This window comes from Hippocampus zosterae, chromosome 15 (genome assembly GCF_025434085.1).
Source record: "Hippocampus zosterae strain Florida chromosome 15, ASM2543408v3, whole genome shotgun sequence".
NCBI classification, from domain to species: Eukaryota; Metazoa; Chordata; class Actinopteri; order Syngnathiformes; family Syngnathidae; genus Hippocampus; species Hippocampus zosterae.
The window spans coordinates 16977501-16997483 of NC_067465.1; the positions used below are offsets into that span (position 1 = coordinate 16977501).

Below are 19983 nucleotides of genomic sequence, written 5' to 3' on the forward strand. Positions count from 1 at the left end.
ACAGGTGAAATGTCGAATTTGCCAAGTCGAATTGTCATACACCAACAGAAGCACCTCCACCATGCTGAGGCATTATCGGGCCAAGCATGAGAATGGAGTTCGCGATACACCCAGTATTACGCCAGGTATACAAACGTTCACTCATCTTTTCACGGTTGCTATGTTGATGATTTAATTGACAATCAGTAATTATTATTGGTTGACTCTCCACTCCATGTTTGACAATCAAGGTTCCAGGAAGCAGCTGTACTGGAAGGACCAACACACTTCTTTCCCAAACCTCTCCCACCTCGCAAAGGACTTCCTTTGTACGCCAGCCTCATCCGTCCCTTTTGAGCGTGTGTTCTCCACAGCAGGAGAAATCGCTTGTAAAAGACGCAACAGGCTGAAGTTTAAAACATTGGAGCATCTTATTTTTCTCAATAAAAATTTGTGAAATAAAAGGCCACAAGCATCCTCATTCAAATGGTCTTCACATTATTTGAACACATTGAATGTTGCAAAATGAATGCGTGGATGTGAATGATATTGTATACACTTCATCATCAAATCGATGAATGACCTTATGAAAATGTTTTGGAACAGTTGTAGATGCAAAACCGTGCTGGCAGCTACATAATAGATAATAGAAGAAAAATATCCCAAACCATAGGGATCCTCCCAAAAACTAAGGATGTGCTGAATAAGAGATCCTTGTACACCTTATACTTTTATTACTTCCATATTTGACCTATTGTGTGGGAATATGGGGAAATGCCAGTAAAACACAGTTTTAAAACTACAATACAAAGCAATCGGAACAATCACTGGCTCCAAATGGACGGAACCCACAAATCCACTGTTTATCAAATTAAACAATGAAATCTCATGACCTGATTGACTTCAAAATCGCCCAATTAATGTACAAAGCACACAATAATAACCTTTGCCAAAAGATTCAGAAGCTTTTTAAAATTCGAGAAAGTTGTCATAATTTAGGGGGTACTAATCTATACAAAAAAATCCAAAACACGAACGAACATCACACAAAGGAGTGTATCTGTAATAGGTGTAAATCTGTGGAATGATTCTGAAACGGACCAGTAAAATGAGGAACTCTCTTGCTGAGATTAAAAATGAATTCGAGAGTAGTACAAGACAACTACACAAATCAGAATTAAGCTGATAAATTCGATACACTCATGAAATATAGCAATACATCAGAAATACATTGATGAGATCATTTAATATATTAATGAAATGTAGCATCCATTATGAATATGAGAAAATCGACATATACATGTGCTCTAAAGAGTATGTACTGTATATACAAACCTAATGTTGTAAAAATGTATTAGTACAGCATACATAAGGGTAAAAGCATTTGTTGATATTTAGACTTTCTTTCCTATTTAGAAAAATGATCAATTCATATATAAGAAGGGGGGCGGCCCGGTAGTCCAGTGGTTAGCACGTCGGCTTCACAGTGCAGAGGTACCGGGTTCGATTCCAGCTCCGGCCTCCCTGTGTGGAGTTTGCATGTTCTCCCCGGGCCTGCGTGGGTTTTCTCCGGGTGCTCCGGTTTCCTCCCACATTCCAAAAACATGCGTGGCAGGCTGATTGAACACTCTAAATTGTCCCTAGGTGTGAGTGTGAGTGCGAATGGTTGTTCGTTTCTGTGTGCCCTGCAATTGGCTGGCAACCGATTCAGGGTGTCCCCCGCCTACTGCCCAAAGACAGCTGGGATAGGCTCCAGCACCCCCCGCGACCCTAGTGAGGATCAAGCGAAGGGGTAGGACTCGGGGTAGGGTTTTTGCTTCTTTCTACTCCTTTGAACACATATTTGTGATGATGACTATTTTCTTTTCCTTTTTTTATATCTTACCTTCACCTTTCGCCAATTTATTACCGATTTGTATATTTTATATGTTCAATATACAAAACAATTTATCAGTCAGTTCAGTCTGTTAAGTGGGTTGGCTGCAGGGATCTTGAAGGTCAAGCAGGTGGCAGTGGTCAGTGACACAGTATCAGCACAGTATCAACACAGTGTGTCAGTGTGTCGACACGCCTCATGAGGCCTCATGGACCCATCACTACTAGAAGGTATTCTTTACTACTCGGTGACCTGTGCTTTTTAACGTCGTATATTTATGTTTGTAGAGAATTTTACTTTGTGCATGAATTGGAGTTTTCATGAGTATCTATATATTTTAGACGTGACTCTTTATTTATGTAATTTATTCAATACAGAAACAAATAAAAACGACAACCCCCAAAACCCTCAGTTGGCCATAAAATATCAAAATGTAAACGTACTGTATGTGTAAGACAAAATACATTTGTACAGTAACATTCGTATAATATGAGCTAATGCATTTTTACCTTGTGTTTATAGCCATTACATTTACAAAATATTCAATTGACAAATACTCAAAACGATCATGAATAATATGTAATAATAAGACAATTGTGTGTATTTTTTACATAAATATGCATTATGTTTGATAGGTCTGGTATTTTAACAAGTATGGGTTTTAAGTTCTATTGGTGACAATACATATTTGTCACCAATATGAATGTAAAATAATAAAAAAAACTCTCACAGCACTTCAGCAAACCAAAATGTCACAAAAAGGTTCACCCATTTCTTTTCGTTTTTTTCCCAATGTATGTAGAATGGAATATGAACCGAAAGCTAATATACTCAGATTCAAATTTAGAAAACTTTGTTTATCCCCGTGGGGCAATTAGAGAGACCATTCCCCAGATAATGGAAGTAAGTCTAACGACAATAAAATCTCTTGTCACCAGCAAAATGGATCTGCTACCAAATGTGTGGGGAGAGCACTACTGGCTTCCACCAAATATGACCTGGGAGGACATGGAGCGGCTGGCCCCCTCGGAGCGCCCGCTCCCCCGAGACCTTTTCGTCGCATTGCCCCTCGCTTTGGGCTTCGTGGGCCTGCGTTACATGTTTGAGAGGTACTGTGGAAATCGCTTTCCTCATTTATTCCCTAGCTAAATAGTCCCTAGGTCCGTGGACTAGTTACACTCTTTTGTCCTCACAGGTAAGAAAAATCATTATGACTGTGGCTTACCAGTCACATTTTTTTCCAGCGCTGCCTTCCGCTACTCTGTGACATTTCTGTACACTAGTAAGGCAACGCCATCCTACTGGTGAGGCAAAACTATGCAGTAGTTGACATATGAGCTACTAGTGCTAGTAGTGATATACTTAATGTTAAGTAGACTTTGATCATGTATTTAGAATAGATCACTAAACTTAGTAACATTTACTAGCGCACTGCAAAAAAATAACAACTTATATTTTGGGGGCCAAAAGCACTCATTTCAGTTGGAAAAACGTTCATAACCTATACTGTAAATGATTGTAAATTTCCCCATTGTGGGACGAATAAAGGATATCTTATTGTTATTTATGGCAACAATGTCATTAGCACAACAAAGCAAGTCATTTGTTTGCTCCAAAACAGTTGTGGATATGTTGGGGTTCAACAGTGGCGTGCGGTAAAGTTCATGGTTGGTGAGGCACCGACTCCTTTAGTGTCAGATTTACAAATGTATCAACCAAAAACAGTAGCTTATTCAATTGGCTACTGGTTATTTCATATCCAAAATTTGACCCCATGGGTAAAAATACAATATTCTATTGTATTTTTCTTAGACTAATTTATTTTGTTATAAGATTTTGACAGTCTCTGCAGTTTGGTGTCATCAAAATGTTGTGACATCTCATTAAATTTTGTACAGTCGACCAAACCGAGGAAAGCTAGCTCACAAAATGATCAAACCTAGCTTTCATCTGAACACTGATGTTGACCATAATCTTGTCGAACATTCGTTTTCTCTCATCTCTGACCGACTGATTTCTTCCACTGTTGTTTCGGCCAAGTGTGCTGCATTTCTGCTCAAATCGCTCATACAGTGTGTTAAAGTCTCGTCTCATGCGTTCAACAACTCGGATGGTGTCGTGGGTTTGCGCACAACAATATCCAATGTCCATGACTTTGTTTTGCAGCACTCTAAAAAGTGCATCAGTTTCACTGAAAATGCCCTCATATATGCCATCATTAAAAAGCATGTCGATGCTTCTGACAGCCATCGATCATATCCAGTGACCATCATTTGAGTATCATTGTCCCAGCGATCGGGATCATAGGTTTGCGCTTCTAGTTTTTTAACACAGCTGTTTTCTCCAACACTTCCAAGACATACGCAGCTACAGCAGGGGCTCGCCTATCATCACTTACATCATCAAATCCTAAAAATGCTTCCATCACCACAGTCCACTTCACTTTTGGCAACATAGCGCAAAATGACAGATCTGTGCTTTGTGATATCCGTAGTCTCGTCCAACTCTATGGAAACATATGGTGCAGCATTGATGTCCCTTTTTAGATCATTTATTATCACATCACCGAAAGCTTCAATTATATCGTTCTGTATTCTATTGGACAAGCCAGAAAGCACACTGGATGAGTCCAAATGTCTAGCTAACCTCTCATCTTTCTCATCAAAAGCATGTGATAGTTCTACATAATCGCCACGATTAGAAGAGCTTGCCCTCTCGTCGTGACCACGAAATGCCAACTCCCGTTTAGCGAAAAAGCAGGTTGCATGAATGAGGTCTTTCACAATCTCTCGGTTTTCCCTTACCTTGGCATTGCGGATGCTAACGTTGAACCTCCGCTGTTCGTTCAATGCCAAATCGATCCTTGCGCTTTTCATATCACAATATCCAGACAAATTGAGAACAAAAGGCAGGGAAAACAGTAAAGACGGGTTTTCGAAGGACAGCCACATTACCGTTCTTTTCGGCTGTACCACTCCGTTTGAAAAGTTGTCCGGGCTGTCCCGTAGTTTGAAGCAAACCTTTTCGCTCCGGCGTTGGTCTACCTGTGTTAATCACGTCCACTTTTGACTGAAAGTCCAGTTTTGAGAAGTTTTTAAGCTTCGATATATAATCCTTTTCTTCCATTTTGGCTGTCCGACGTAGCAAATTTAAAAAAGGATCGCACTTGACTCGCCTGGCGCCTCTGCACAGAAGAAGAGCGCAACGTACCTGTTTGCTCACGTACGCCCTCTTAATTGCGGCAGAGAACGATCTGCCGCAACCTATGCCTTTTCACTGCGGTTTTATTTCCCATCAGCAAATCTAAATATGTCACCAAAAAAACATTAAACTTTAATGGTTTAAAAACATTAGCAAGACTTAGGAAAAGCAGATCAAATAAATGTATCTGCAAATTTATATTGCTGATGTGCAGATGTACGGCAAGCAGGACGTGCCAGTTGCATGTATCAACCCAGTTTGTGATGATTGCGCAATGCAATGCGCGTTCAGAAGTGCGGCACTGCCTCACCTGCCTCCCCTGACCGCACGTCCCTGGGGTTCAATAAGAGGGACAACAGTTCTCTGACTTATTAGTTCTTCTTTGTGAAATGCGGGGAGTTGAATCGGCCAACTTAAAATGTTATCGAAGTTTGTTGCCTTGAAATTTTGATTCCTCCAACCTTTTTTTTTCTGTGTCATTGTCCTACTAGTATGTGACTTTTGACCTCCCAAGTATGGCTATCTGCTGGTTATCAAAGGATTTTTAATCAATTGTGAAACTACTTGATGGAAAACTGAGCATTTATTGACTATTCTTAATACCCACCTATGGTTCCAATACTAGTATGCTATTTATTCTCATTAGTAGGAAGACATTGGCCCTCTACTAGGACAATCTCATGCTCCCAGTGAGGCAAAACTGGGCACTACTTGACAAGTGCATGCTACTTGTAACATTTTTAAATTCTACAAGTTAACATCAAGGCTTTCGCTCGTAAGACTTGTAGCTTGCAGATGTCAACTGGTGGATAGATTTGGCTTACTGGTAATCTGTATTTGTCCTACTACTGTTCAGAAATTTCCTATAGTAATGGAAAAAAACATTACTCGTAAGCACACTCGTTGTTCTACTAGTGCACTGTACTGTCTTAATAATGCTGGCAAAGAGAGTACTAGTGCATGGACAAGGCCGGAGCCCCACACGGTGGCGGGGGGGCTGGAGCCCAGAATCGAACCCCCTTCACCTCTGCACTGTGAGGCGAATGTGCTAACCAGTCGTGCACTGTGCCGCCCTATATCAAATCCGTTTGAGCTTTTATTCAATAATGTTGGTATCCATCGGGAGGTTGTTCTAATCGCCCAAAAGCAGAACTAGTAATGGGAAACTGTTGTTGCCCTATTAGGGTACATTCTAGTATGTTTTTTTCCCTCATTAATACAGCTCCAGGAGCGCTATTAGGCCCAACTAGTAGATATGTGTCGTGCACTAGTAAGCTCCTGGCCCACTGTAGTGGTGGTTTGGCCTCAATAGTGACATGTAGTTGTCCTGCGAGAGAGCAGAAATGTCAGATACTGGTTTAAAAAAAACCCACTGCAAGTAAGAAACAGTCGTTCTATTAGTTCACCCTAGTTGTTCTATCAGTGTGCCGGATTTTCTTTCACAGTGAAGGCAATGAGCGTACTAGTATACTAAGATGGATGCCATTCTCTTGGGCGCATTGGCCTCATGTTGACTGTGTTGTCAGCATCACTAAAACTGAGTTGCTTTGACAATGACTGTAAACAACTGTCACGCGATTCCTAACCAGAAGTGAAACCATTGCTGACATTCCGCTAGCATGAGGTTATATTACAACAAATATTGGTCTACGAACCTCACACACCATTTCCTGATTGGGATTGAGCATGCAGCGCACGTACTGAATAGGTGAGGTGGATGAGCTGCGGGGCGAGGAGCAGGTAGGTGTGTTGTTAAAAAACAGCTTTGTTGTCACTGGGGAGCGAATCTTACAAGACCAGAACAAGAGAGGCTGTGTGTCATCTAAGTGGAGTTGCTATATTAATGTTTTCCAGAATGACATCCAGCTTCGACATCATATGAGAAAATATCCAAACATGTGGTTTGCTAGAGTGCCAGCTCGTGGGCCATAAAATAATTTGAATTGTGCGGCTCTGGGACGCAAGAGCTGCAGGGAAGCGCATTTTACTCATTAATTACAAATTAGCTGTTGCCAAGGAAATGCTCAATTACAATTGAGCTCCCTGCCACTAGGTGACAAAATGTCAGACTTTTATTTACCTGAACATAGAAGTAGACTGAATGAAAGAAACCGAGCAGCTAAAATCACAATATTGCAAAAGAAAGGTAGGTGATGGCAATCCATGCCAAAAGCCCCAAAAAGTGGCCCAACGGGAAGTCTGACTTCTAAATAGTAAATGTGGCTTTGTGAACTGAAGTGGTGAGGCATAGTCCAGTGTCTTGAGTGAAAGGCAATTTTATTGTCATTTCACAGGCACGAGGATAAACCAACAGAATTACTTACACACACTTACAGCTGAGAAGCTGCTTCTACCTGCGGCTGCGGATCGGACTGACAGACTTGATAGTGTTAAGGTTCCGAACAAAGTCGGGACTGGGCGGATCCCAAAAATGCAGACCAGGGGTGGATCGAGTACAAAAAAAGAATTTATTATAACAAAAACTGGTCGTAAGACCGTCACAGTACAACTTAAGTCGCTGGGAGCAACCTAGGGTATAATAGCACAACTAACAAAAAGAGCTTGCAAAAGGAAAGAGAAATAATCATGCAAAATCACCTGACCTAAAATGACAAAGCGAAGAAGTAAAACAAACGCACCCAGGGTAGCAATTCAAATACCAAAACTAACTGAAAGATAACAAGACCAACAAACCAGAACTATGACAGATCTAAGGACAAAAATTGAGTGCGACGAGGGTCTATAAGACAGGACTGAGACAAGAGCAAGGAAAATACTCCAACAACTGCTGATGTCTTGAGGTACAGGTGCGGAATGGGAGGATGAGCCCTCCCCTCTCACCTGCTGGAGACAAAATAAACAGAACCATGACCGATAGAAGGGAAGTCAAATCAAACTTAGAACCTGTAAAGGAAACCTGGTTGCCAACACCTGGACTCGTTGACCAATCGGTCGAGTGGAAATGCAGTGCAAACTGGAGCCACAATAATACGTATGTTTTGTTCAAGGAAGAGCTCTCTAAGCATGTCGATGTTTGTAAGCTATCAGCGTCCGTTTCCCCCAAAACAACAGGTTAGCGCTGTGACCCTCTCCCACACTCTCATGTTGACTCATCACATCAAGTGTGACTTTTCTTTTGTTTTGCTTGCCCTCAGGTTCTGTGCCCCGGTTATTGGCAGACGTTTGGGGGTGAGGAATAGGTTGCGAGTGAGCGTGCCCCCCTCCCCCAACCTGGAGTCCTTTTACACGCAACAAAGAACACGGCCCACGCAGGTTATTCTCTCCCTTTTGTACTTTTTGGAAACCTGAGAAAACACCCGAGATCTCAGTATCATCAGTGATTGGTATACTTTTGACACAAAGTACCACCTCAAAAAATACATACAGTGCTACCATTCTGACCGACAGTAGCATCCACTAGTCGGCCCAAATGTTTTACGATTGAAATCCAATCTTCAGCCCGATCTGCTGGGTCAAAATAATCAACCCAACCTTGGATGAAAGTTCCCCAATCTGCTCCAATTCTAAAGCTATACCCACGCTGTGAGTTGGTTTACAATAGGAATGGGAATCGAAAACCAGTTCTTGTTGAGAACTGGTTTGCCAGAGTTTCAATTCCTCTGTATCGTTTGCCCCGGGCCGGACGAATGATGCCAGCAGGGATGTTGCATTGCAACGTTATTTATAAGCGCGACTTGCAAGAAACGTGGTGACAAACATTTGAAAGTTTGTTTACATTTTACAAGAATGGCTAACAACAGGGGAAGTCACAATCCTTGCAAATGACATTACGGTAGTATTTCATCTTCGGGAGAAAACATGACCAATATGTGAAAGCATTTGCACACACACACACACACACACACACACACACACACACACACACACACACACACACACACACACACACACACACACACACACACACACACACACACACACACGCACACACACACACACACACACACACACACACACACGCACACACACACACACACACACACACACACACACACACACACACACACACACACACACGCAAAAACTTTGAGATGGCAGTCGTGCTTTTGATCAGCTCCGGAGTGCTTAAGTCAACAGTGGCGGCAAGATAACCATGACCTCTCCTCTCAGTACTCCAGATGACCACGTTAGTGCAATTTCCACCTTGTTGTGGAACCTGGTGGCGTGTTGAGAGACAAAGTCTGATTGGCTCAGAGGCCGGCAGTACTCGCTCCAGTCTACCGCAAGCTTCTCTTCTCGCCCAGGCAGGGCAGAGTAAATCCCTGTGAGGCACTGTTGTGGAAAATAATATGCTGATCTTCCCCTTTGTGGTATTTCCAGAGCGACATCATTCATTTAATGTCGCTGTGTGGCAAAAGCCAGCGGCAAATCGAGACCTGGTTCCGACTGCGCCGCCACCAGGACAAGCCGTGTCAAACCAAGAAGTTTGGAGAAGCGGCGTAAGTACTTCTCCTTCTTTTAAACTCCAGTTCAATGGGGCCTTGACTTGCAAGTTTAATTTATTTCCGTCACGAAGCGCATAACTCCATCCACCCATCCATTTTCTAATCCGCTTCTCCTCACGAGGGTCGCGGGCGTGCTGCAACTTATCCATATTCGGGCAATAGGCGGGGTACACCTTGAACTGGTCGCCAGCCAATCGCAGGGCACACATAGACAAACAACCATTGGCGCTCACAATCACATCTAGGGACAATTTAGAGCAGGGGTGCCCAAACTTTTTTGACCAAAGATGTACCGTACTTTTCGATCGACCCGTTACCGCAGGCACATACAGACGCATGCCATGATGAGCAACAGCCTGACGCTGTGGCAACGATCCTAGCTCACGTGTACCGTTTTAAAATGCTTTTCTCGGCCCTCCAGATTCCCATTTTTTGCCTGTCCCCCTCTGTGAGTTGTACAAAACAAACTCTGAATGAGAATAATGATAACAATAAAAGATTAGCGCAACAACTCTGAGCAGAAGCTCCTACAGCAGACTGCTGAGCGCTAACAACTTCCGGTGACGCAGTCACACGCCACCGTAGGCTAAAGATGACCCGCTTTATTTTAGTTTATTTTTGAAGTACTTTTTGTGAAAGTGAGACTGATAGAATGATTAGGGTGCAGTGTGCATTAACACAAAAAAATATATTACTAACATGCACAGAGACCCTTTTTTTTCCCTCTGCACCTCGGATCGATTTGGGACCAGTCCCTGATCTACTGGTCGATCACGATCGACGTAATGGGCACCCCTGGTTTAGAGTGTTCCATAAGCCTGCCATGCATTTTTTGTTTTTTCGATACACATTGATAAATTTGTTTCTTTTATAATCAGTTTGGCAATAAACTTCAACTGGAGGTGCCAAAAACTAGAAGCAAGCACTTGGCCTCTTTTTTTGAAGAATTCTTGTGAAAATGAGTACCACCATCTCCCGCTCCAATAAAATGTTATGCTCACAAGTTAAGTAAAAATTAATAAAAATAGGCAGAGCATCAACGAGCATCTCGAAAGGTTTGTTGGCCTGGTCACCTGTGAGTCGAGGCACCAGCGTATGTCATTTTGTCCCCAAAAATTAGGGTTGGGCATAGTTTGAATTTGACGATTCCTCTTCGGATTCCAGTTCCGCAATTTGATTTGGTCTCTCAATTCCAAATCTTGAGAAAAAAAAGGTTGCTTGGTTTAAATGAGGAAGCTAACGAGTTATTTTGGGGGATGGGGGGGGGGGGGTGAAATCATTTGAGCATCTATTGTTTTACTGTCATGAACTTTTGACTCTTTATGAACTTCGCTATCAATGTCTCAAAGGGCTGTTTTTACCCAGGATTATTCATATTAAACCTAAGCACCTCAAATTATCACAGGAGAGGTTTATTTTTGATAACCTCAAGAAAATACGGTCATGCAGCACTTATAAGATGCTACTAAGCTCCCATTTGTGGTCTTAAATAGTGTTGTTTTTCTACAGAAAAAAAACCTACAACACCAAAGATGTGTAGTATCTGAGGGGGACCACAAGGAACATGTATTTAATCGAAGCACTCTTCAAAAACATGACGTTTGTGTGTATGTATGTATGCTAAGCTAAATATTAGCTACATTTGTAATGACCCGCTGTTTTAGTTCCGGTTGAACTTGTTGCCAAAAGAGGTATTTTACTGATTTTCTTTTCCGATTCTCACCGGCTGGTACCAGGCTGGGGGGTTGGAGCACAAGTTACGGTAGGCAGCACAAGGAGGTCAAAGACGCATCAGATGCAATCGATTCTGTGAATCCAGAAGTGTTTTGTCATATTTCATTTTCATCCTCCTGTGCATGATAGTACTGTAAGACACCTGTTGCACTGAGCCGAAGAATGGGCATTTTTTTTCTACTTCTGATCTTCTGCGAAGTGTGTCTGTAACATGGTCGCTTTCTGTTTGTGTTCGGCGGCTTTTGGCTGGGGGCGGTGGGCGGGAACGGCCCGAGGGATGCGGAACGCCACCGACTGGGCCCTGCCGAGCTGCCACTCTGGCTGCAGTGGCGGCAGAGATGGCGCTGATCGGTGCTTTGTCCGTGCGGCTCATCAGCAAAATTCAGCACCGACGTTTACAAATCGATGCCCAACTATAAAAAAAAACAAATCCCCCAAAAAAACTAACCCTAAATCCTTCCTTTATGTCTGGATGCTGACATAACATCACCTTTTGTGCTCCTGAAATATCTGCTTTTTTTATTGTCACAGTTAGAGGTTCTTTGTCTATCTCACAGCCTTTGTGAGTGGGCTGGCCTGTTTGATTGATGTAAGTTTTGCAAGTTTTAAAAAGTGTATTATGAAACAAAAATAATTCCTCAATTGCTACTTTTTCTTGTCCTGTGGTTTACCCTTTAGACCCCCTGGTTCTGGGACCTCAGGGAATGCTGGAGCCAATATCCAGTTCAGGTGGGTACATGACAATTCACTTGTGACAGAAACAATTCATATTCACAATCCAGTTTACTTCAAAGTGTAGTGGCAAATGTTTATTCTTGAGCATTTCATTTTTAAGGCAGATAAAGCAAACTGCAATGAATGGCAGGCCACGCATTTGGTACCTGGGCCTTCAATGGGTACTTAATCCACATCTTATTAGTATCACTAATGTGTCACAAGATTTATCGAATGAGAAGGCAAAAACATCAATTAAAAAAATGTAGGAAAAAAGATCATGTTCTCCACAGATTTTTATTATTGATTACGTTGTTTTGATTGCCACAAATGTGTTTTCCTAGTCGAATTTGACAACAAGTTGTACTCTGGCCAACTAATCAAACTAGGGAAATATGTTGACATCATCTCAGACCAGTTCCTGATTGCTAAATGTAGTTTAAGTTACATTAAGCAGCAAAACTAGTTCTAAAAGCCGCGGGCCAGTTAGTTTAACATGGCAACACAAAGAGGCTGAAATCTGATTTGATTGGATTGAAAAAATAAAAAATAAAAAAGTATCACAATGACTGATACCAGAGGTCTCAAACTCAATTTACCTGTGGACTGCTGGAGCCAGGGTCTGGGTGTAGCTGGGCTGCATCAGGTTTTCCCCCAAAGATGCATTGATTAAAAATAAATATATATAATAATCCTCGTCTCACCCCTTGGGGTGAGTATCCTTGCTGTTCCCAGTACTACACATTTCTGGACTGAGATGTCTGATGTTGTTCCCGGGATCTGTTGCAACCACTCATCTAGTTTGGGGGTCACTGCCCCGAGTGCTCCGACCACCACAGGCACGACTGTCACCTTTACCTTCCAGGCTCTCTCCAGCTCCTCTCTGAGCCCTTGGTATTTCTCGAGTTTCTCATGTTCCTTCTTTCTGATGTTTCCATCACTTCGGACCGCTACATCCACTACAACGGCTTTCCTCTGCCCTTTATCTATGATCACGATATCTGGTTGGTTCGCCATTAACATCTTGTCAGTCTGGATCTGGAAGTCCCACAAGATCTTCGCTCTGTCATTCTCCGCCACCTTCGGAGGTGTTTCCCATTTTGACCTTGGGGTTTCCAGTCCATACTCCGCACAGATGTTTCGGTAGACTATGCCAGCCATCTGGTTATGGCGTTCCATGTAGGCTTTCCCTGCCAGCATCTTACACCCTGCAGTTATGTGTTGGATCGTCTCAGGTGCCTCTTTGCACAACCTATACCTTGGATCTTGTCTGGTGTGGTATATCTGGGCCTCAATGGCTCTGGTGCTCAGGGCCTGCTCCTGAGCAGCCATCATGAGTGCCTCTGTGCTGTCCTTCAGGCCAGCCCTCTCTAGCCACTGATAGGACTTCTTGAGATCGGCCACTTCAGTTATGGTCTGGTGGTACATCCCGTGTAGGGGCTTGTCCTCCTATGATGGTCCCTGTTCCAACGCCTCCTCCTCTGTTCCCCATTGTTTGAAACATTCTCTGAGTACGTCATCCGTTGGAGCCTTCTCCTTGATGTATTCATGGAGCTTGGATGTTTCATCTTGGACAGTGGCTCTCACACTCACTAGCCCCCGGCCTCCTTCCTTTCGGCTTGCGTACAGTCTCAGGGTGCTGGATTTGGGATGGAACCCTCCATGCATATATATTTATATATATATAGAAAGAGAGAGAGACAGTATATATAGATATAGATAGATATATATAAAATGGGCTACTGGAACAAAGCGTAGATGGGCGAGATGCGATACCATGACTCTGTTGGAATGCTCCTACTCAAGCAACCCTAGTCAGAGGGGTAACATGCAGAGAATGTGGGCTAAATGGTTACTTCGAAACCCACAGTCACGGTTGACCACGAAACAACTAGTAGCTCAGTGTTCCAACATCCACAAACAGCAACTGCTGTCACAACTTGAGATTGATGAGGTACAACGCAGGTTCCATGGTGAAGGGCCCCAGGCTGCCAGATCAGAGGAGGAGGTCATAACAGAGATTGGGAGGCAAGCCCCAGTGAATCACAACAACAACATAGCCTGACTGTGTTAGGGGGTGTGAAACCCCCCTCTTTCAGAATGGTTTGCACCAGCAGCATGGGGGAAGTGCGTGCGCTTGTTTGTACAGTTTTGAATACAGCGCACATAACGAACACTGGTGTCCAGTGTCTCGTTATTCTTCAAGAAACATACAGAAACAGACTGCTGTGTTCAAAGCAAACTTGAGAAAAACGAAGTATGCAACCATGGTTTAAATCCACTATAGTCGGAGTACTAGTTTACCTTGGATGTGCACTTTATAATTTTATATTGCTCTGTTTTGATTTCATTAAAAAAAAGCTGTTAAAGCAGCTGTTGTGTGACAAAATATTTTTTTCACTGTTGTTGATGGACAGTTATATTTATTGTGTAGGAGATTATGTGTGAATAACTGCTCCAAGTGAAAAATGTTCATGTAAAATTGAAAATCAACATTTTAATTTCACTAAATATTTGCATTTGGCACATAGAAAACTGATTCATGATTCCATTTTGATGAGAGCATTAAAATGGGGAAAAATAGGACAAAAAATGTAAAAAGGAAATTCAGAAATGATAAAAAATGTGTGAGTAATCACGATTAATTTTTTAGTTCAAGTTAATTATGACAGTTGCATTTTTAATTAGATTAAATATTTTCATCGTTAAGGCGGCCTGGTAGTCCAGTGGTTAGCACGTCGACTTCACAGTGCAGAGGTACCGGGTTCAATTCCGGCCTCCCTGTGTGGAGTTTGCATCAAGGATCAAGCGGTTCAGAAAATGGATGGATGATGGATGGATTTTCATCGTTTAACAGCTCAAATATATATACCGATGTGTATGTGTGTGTGTGTGTGTGTGTGTGTGTGTGTGTGTATGTATATATATTTTCTTCAATGCTTTTGCTTCTGCTCTCCCCTACACTTGCTCGGTGCTTTGGTTCCGGTTTTCTTTTCTACACAAAATAAGATGGAAAATAAAAAAAGTAAATGAACATATCTAAGAACGTAATTTCTGCTGGTCCCAGATCGGCTCAGGGTCCTGCGCCTGCGTATGACGTCCAGCATGGCACAGTTAGTGATTAGTTGAAGGTCAGAAGCCATGGACACACTCAGTGCTTGTGATGTTTATATGTAACGTCTGGTGCTTCGGAGCACCCAACTCCGGCAACAGCCACACTGCCGTGTTGTTTATCTGTTTAAAGGTGTTTCCAGCAGCAGCGGCGGGTTGTTCACATTTGTGGTTTACGGCTGTATTCAAGCTGGTGCGGGGCACCGTGGGCACTGTCACATTTTCGCGATAGTCTGGGTCCTCCGAAGTTGTCGGCCTTCGAATGAAACAGACCTAACTATTTAGCATGGATCTAGTGCTTACGCATACAGCAGCCATATTAAACTCTCGCGGGCCGCGGTAACGTTACACTTTTATATCAAGGTGCGGGCCTTGTAGTTGCGTGCTATGGGCCGCATTTGACCCGCAGGACGTGAGTTTGATACCTCTGACCTATACGAAATGGAAACCGAGAAATGCTACAAAAGGGAGATATTTGACAGTTGGGTAGAATTTAGGTTGTAAATGTAGGTCGGCACTTCCAATAGCGTTCTAGACAGCCGGTGGTCCAGCACTGACTTTCATTCCACTTCATACTGTGCCGTTGTTCCTAATCAATTGTCCAATTCGTACACAACCAGTGTCAATAATGTCCTTGAATCTTCCACAGTCCATGCAAAGTCGTCATTTCTGGTACTACATGCTGGAACTTGGCTTTTATGGTTCCCTTCTGCTCCGGATCTCAGTTGACATCAAGAGGAAGGTGATTCCCTCAGTATAATTGACTCAAATGTGACCGTTTTCTTTCATACGTGATTAGGTCTTTGAATGAAATCTACTTTTTTGTGTAGGATTTCAAAGAACAAGTGATTCACCATTTGGCCACCGTGTTCCCGCTCAGTTTCTCATATTGTGCCAACTACATTCGCATTGGGACTTTGGTCATGCTCCTTCATGACTCAGCTGATATCTTACTCGAGGTAAAACCATTTTTTTTTTTGGATGATATTGGATTGGATTGCATAAATTTTATTGTCAAATGCACTGTATGTGTCCCTACTCCCTAAGCATTTAATATCATTGTAAACTCATTTTACAACATTACCCTTAAAATAATGACTCACAGATGATTGATTAAAAAAGAAAAATGCACCAGAACTGCTTTGGGCACACGCAATGTGCGTGTGGCCAAGACTCACTAACTTCCACTAACAACCCAGGCTACTCTAAGCTCTTCCCTTACATAAATAGTCCTCCAACATTCGCAATATTGTATATTGTTTCAACGTAGGCAGCGTTTTTGCATCATCTTGTGGCACTGCCAGAGCGCACGGGGAATATGTAAATGGTGGCTTTTTCAGTGGGTCGCCTTCAGAAAAAAGAAAAAAAACACACCAGTTAGTGAATTTGTGCATGGTTAACCACGATGGGGAGTGGACTTCACTGGAGTAACTTTTAAATGTGTTAAAAGTCCAAATACAGAAATACTGGATTTTCCTTTTTTCCTGATGGGAAAAGGGATTCATCTGTTTTCTCTTTGTATCCAAGCGACAGGTGACTAATTGGGGCACACTGTCGATCGCTATGTGAGGAAATTCTTTCATTTGACCTTGCTGAGGACATTTTAATAATCCTGTGCCTCTTGATGTCTTTGCAGTCTGCCAAGATGTTTAATTATGGCTCTGGCTGGAAGAAAGCGCGTGACATACTCTCTGTGGTTTTTGCTTCAGTGTTCTTTTTGACTCGATTGGTGATTTTTCCTAACAAGTACGTTTTTTTTTTTTCATTTGTCGTCTTTTTCTCGGCCATCACACGTGGATCTGAATTTGTGTTCTGTGGTCATTTTCCAGGATCAGGCACACAACCCTGGTACTTTCCATGGAGAATTGCCAACCCTTTGCTGGCTATTACGTTTTCAACATTCTCTTAATGGTGCTGCAAGGTCTTCATGTCTTCTGGGCTTCTTTAATCTTAAGGATGGTCCCTAAATTCTTGACAGGAAAGGTGAGATTCACCTCTGCACGCACATTTCTAATCTTGACGCTGTATAAAATGGCCTTCTCAAACTACACAATTTATTTGTTGTCGCCCATGCGTGCGCGCACACACATGCGTGCCCCACATGGACCTTCCGCGCTTGAGCAGAGTGTGCACACACTAGCACGCATAGTAAACAACACTTAGACACAGATTTTTGCGGACTCCCTAAAAATAAAAATACAAATCAAAAATAATAGCGGATTTTTTTCATTCATTAAAAACATTTTTCTTTTTTTTTAATTATTATTTTTTGAAATGAATGAAAAAATCTGTGAAGCACCGAAGCCGCGATAAACGAACCGCAAAATAGCGAGGGATCACTGTAATCTTCTGTATCTTGGACCGGACAAGATGCCACACGACAATTCCGTCACTGACCAGACCCTGCTCACTCGTCGTGTGCTTCTGTCAAGATTTGGTCCATCGTGGGCGCAGATCTGTCGGGGTGGAGGGACAAGCAGCTGCGAAAACATCATGTCGACGGAGGCATGATGTGCATATGTCATGGTACCACAGTATATGCAGAAAAGGCAAACAAAAAAAAGAAAAGAAAATATGCAGCCATTCCTGAATGGTGGGGAGAGGGCGGTATGGTCTATTCTCCAAAATGAACTTAATGTGACACCGCATTTGCTCTTCAGCATCTGACATTCATCTCGAGTAGTATATCAAGTATATCGTTGAGGATGTCACACTGCCTGGACTACGACATGTCAAGACAACTCCAAACGGGCTCCAAGACACTACGTTTGACCGCGACACCTCTGTCGGCTCGAAATCAGCTACATTTGTGTAATCTGACGTTGGTTTAAGTGTAAACATTTTTCTGTATTTTCCAACTACTGTACAGCCTTTGTTGTGAAGGTGAAATTTTCATGCTAATAAGTAACAACTGATAAGCTCAGATTTTTTTTATCTATCAAGTAAAAGTTGATAAAGTCAGTTTCAAAACAGTTTTTGAGGTGTGTTTATAGCCTGTGTGTGTGTGCGTGCGTGCGAGAGAGAGAGAGAGAGAGAGAGTAGCTAAAACAAAACAAATCAGTGCAGGAATGCAGATAACTGTTGTTTAACATCTTAATCAAGAACTAATGCACTGTACTGTTTTTAAACAGTAAGAATGATTAGAAATAAAAACAAGATAACTACATTTTAGCAATTGTAATTTGCATTGTAATTTACCCATTGCGGAACAAATAAAGGATATCTTAATCTTAATCTTAGCATTAAAAACATTACTTCTACCAAAGCTCTTCCATCAATGCTTCAAGTATTTCCGCACACAACAATCCCAAGTATAGGCCCAATATCATACACATTGTTGTCTTCTGTCCTCAGATGGAAAAAGATGAACGCAGTGATGAAGTCAGTGACCTGGAAGAAGATAAACGGGAGGAGGCTGAAGAAGATTATTGTCTTACGGAAAGGAAAGGCACCCAAAGCTACAAACTAGCCCCCTTGAGTACAAATTGTGTCCTTAATAATCTCACCAACCACAGGGCCTCAATTTCTGGTAGAATGTGTCAAGCTCGGTAGAGATTTGAAATAAATTATTTGGTGTATTTTCTTTTTTTTTTTTGGTATGGCCAAGGCGGCCTTTGAAACAGTGTCAATCAAACCAGAAATGGTAACGCATTTGGTGTTATATCTTAAAAGATATATCATACTTTAAGTCACACATTAGATCACAGTAATATTCTCCAACGGTCTCATTTGAGCTGTGTTGTTTCGAAGCTGGAAATGAACATGTCCATTCTGGTAATTGTAAACCACAAAGCATGTGTGAGAAAGGCGGGAGACACACTTATTGATTGCCTCTAGTCCTGTACACCTGAAGGAAGAAAACACACCCGACTCAACACGTCAATTAGTTATGACACGCCCGCTTGGCCATCACTGGCTTCAGATGATCGATCACATTATATAGCTTGTCCAATCAGTGCTGCGGGAAATTTAGTTCGCTCAGTCGTCACTGTGTGACTGTCGTGATAGTACGTCATACAATTAAAAAAAAAACACCAACTAAGGTCATGTAATTTTATTGACATTTTTCTGTTTTTAATGTCTTGAATTTGTAAAAAAAAGAAATCACATTTTTATTTCTTACTCATGAAGGGTTCGGTGAACGTGCACAGGAACTGGTTAGGTTCGGTACCTCTAACAAGATTAAGAACCACAAATCTAAACACTTTGTTTGCCCTGTGCCGTGACATTTTTTTAATGTAAAATATGTGCATTAGCACAAAAAAGGTTGGGAAATGCTGGAGTACAATTTTAAACTAGGAGCGAAAGCGACTCTTATTAAATTCTTAGCAGTTGACTGTGCTACAATTCCATTCACTCCAGTCTATGAGATAATGACAGCTATAGACTATAGAGTCGAGCAAGCCAAAATGGCAGGAAAGGGAATATTTTATGTTTGTGTCCTTGAGGAGTTTTTCCCCATCTAAATTAATGAGGCTACTTTGTTCGGCTAGGACGGATTGACTTACAAAATCGTTTTACGCCGGTGTCGTTGGAGCCGAACTGAATGTCTGAGCAGCTGCGTATACGTAAACAATACAATACACTCCAATGCATCTTAATTGACAGTGCGTTTTCGAATCAGCAGCAGCAGCTGCAACTAAGCGGTTTAAGAGACGTTTAACATAAAAAATAATACCGGAGGTCTGAGCAGCTGCGTATACGTAAACAATACAATACACTCCAATGCATCTTTATTGACAGTGCGTTTTCGAATCAGCAGCAGCAGCTGCAACTAAGCGGTTTAAGAGACGTTTAACATAAAAAATAATACCGGAGATAACACGGACAATAATGTCATCGTAACAATAATTTGTAGATACGCCTTGCTTGAAGCGGTCATGGGTGAAAGTGGAGCGAATT

At 42.1% G+C, this 19983-nt stretch overlaps 1 protein-coding gene across 1 annotated transcript in view; it reads left to right on the plus strand.

The window, feature by feature from the left end:
* The window catches only part of LOC127616736 (ceramide synthase 2-like), a 19668-nt gene extending 916 nt beyond the window's left edge, over window positions 1-18752 (plus strand). Inside the window, 10 exon segments of the mRNA XM_052088535.1 lie at window positions 2794-2964; window positions 8212-8329; window positions 9398-9516; window positions 11788-11845; window positions 11935-11985; window positions 15731-15823; window positions 15912-16040; window positions 16718-16827; window positions 16911-17064; window positions 18436-18752. Coding sequence (XP_051944495.1) covers window positions 2798-2964; window positions 8212-8329; window positions 9398-9516; window positions 11788-11845; window positions 11935-11985; window positions 15731-15823; window positions 15912-16040; window positions 16718-16827; window positions 16911-17064; window positions 18436-18633 — 1197 coding nt within the window. The 5' untranslated portion in view covers window positions 2794-2797 and the 3' untranslated portion in view covers window positions 18634-18752.
* The last annotated feature ends 1231 nt before the right edge of the window (window positions 18753-19983 follow it).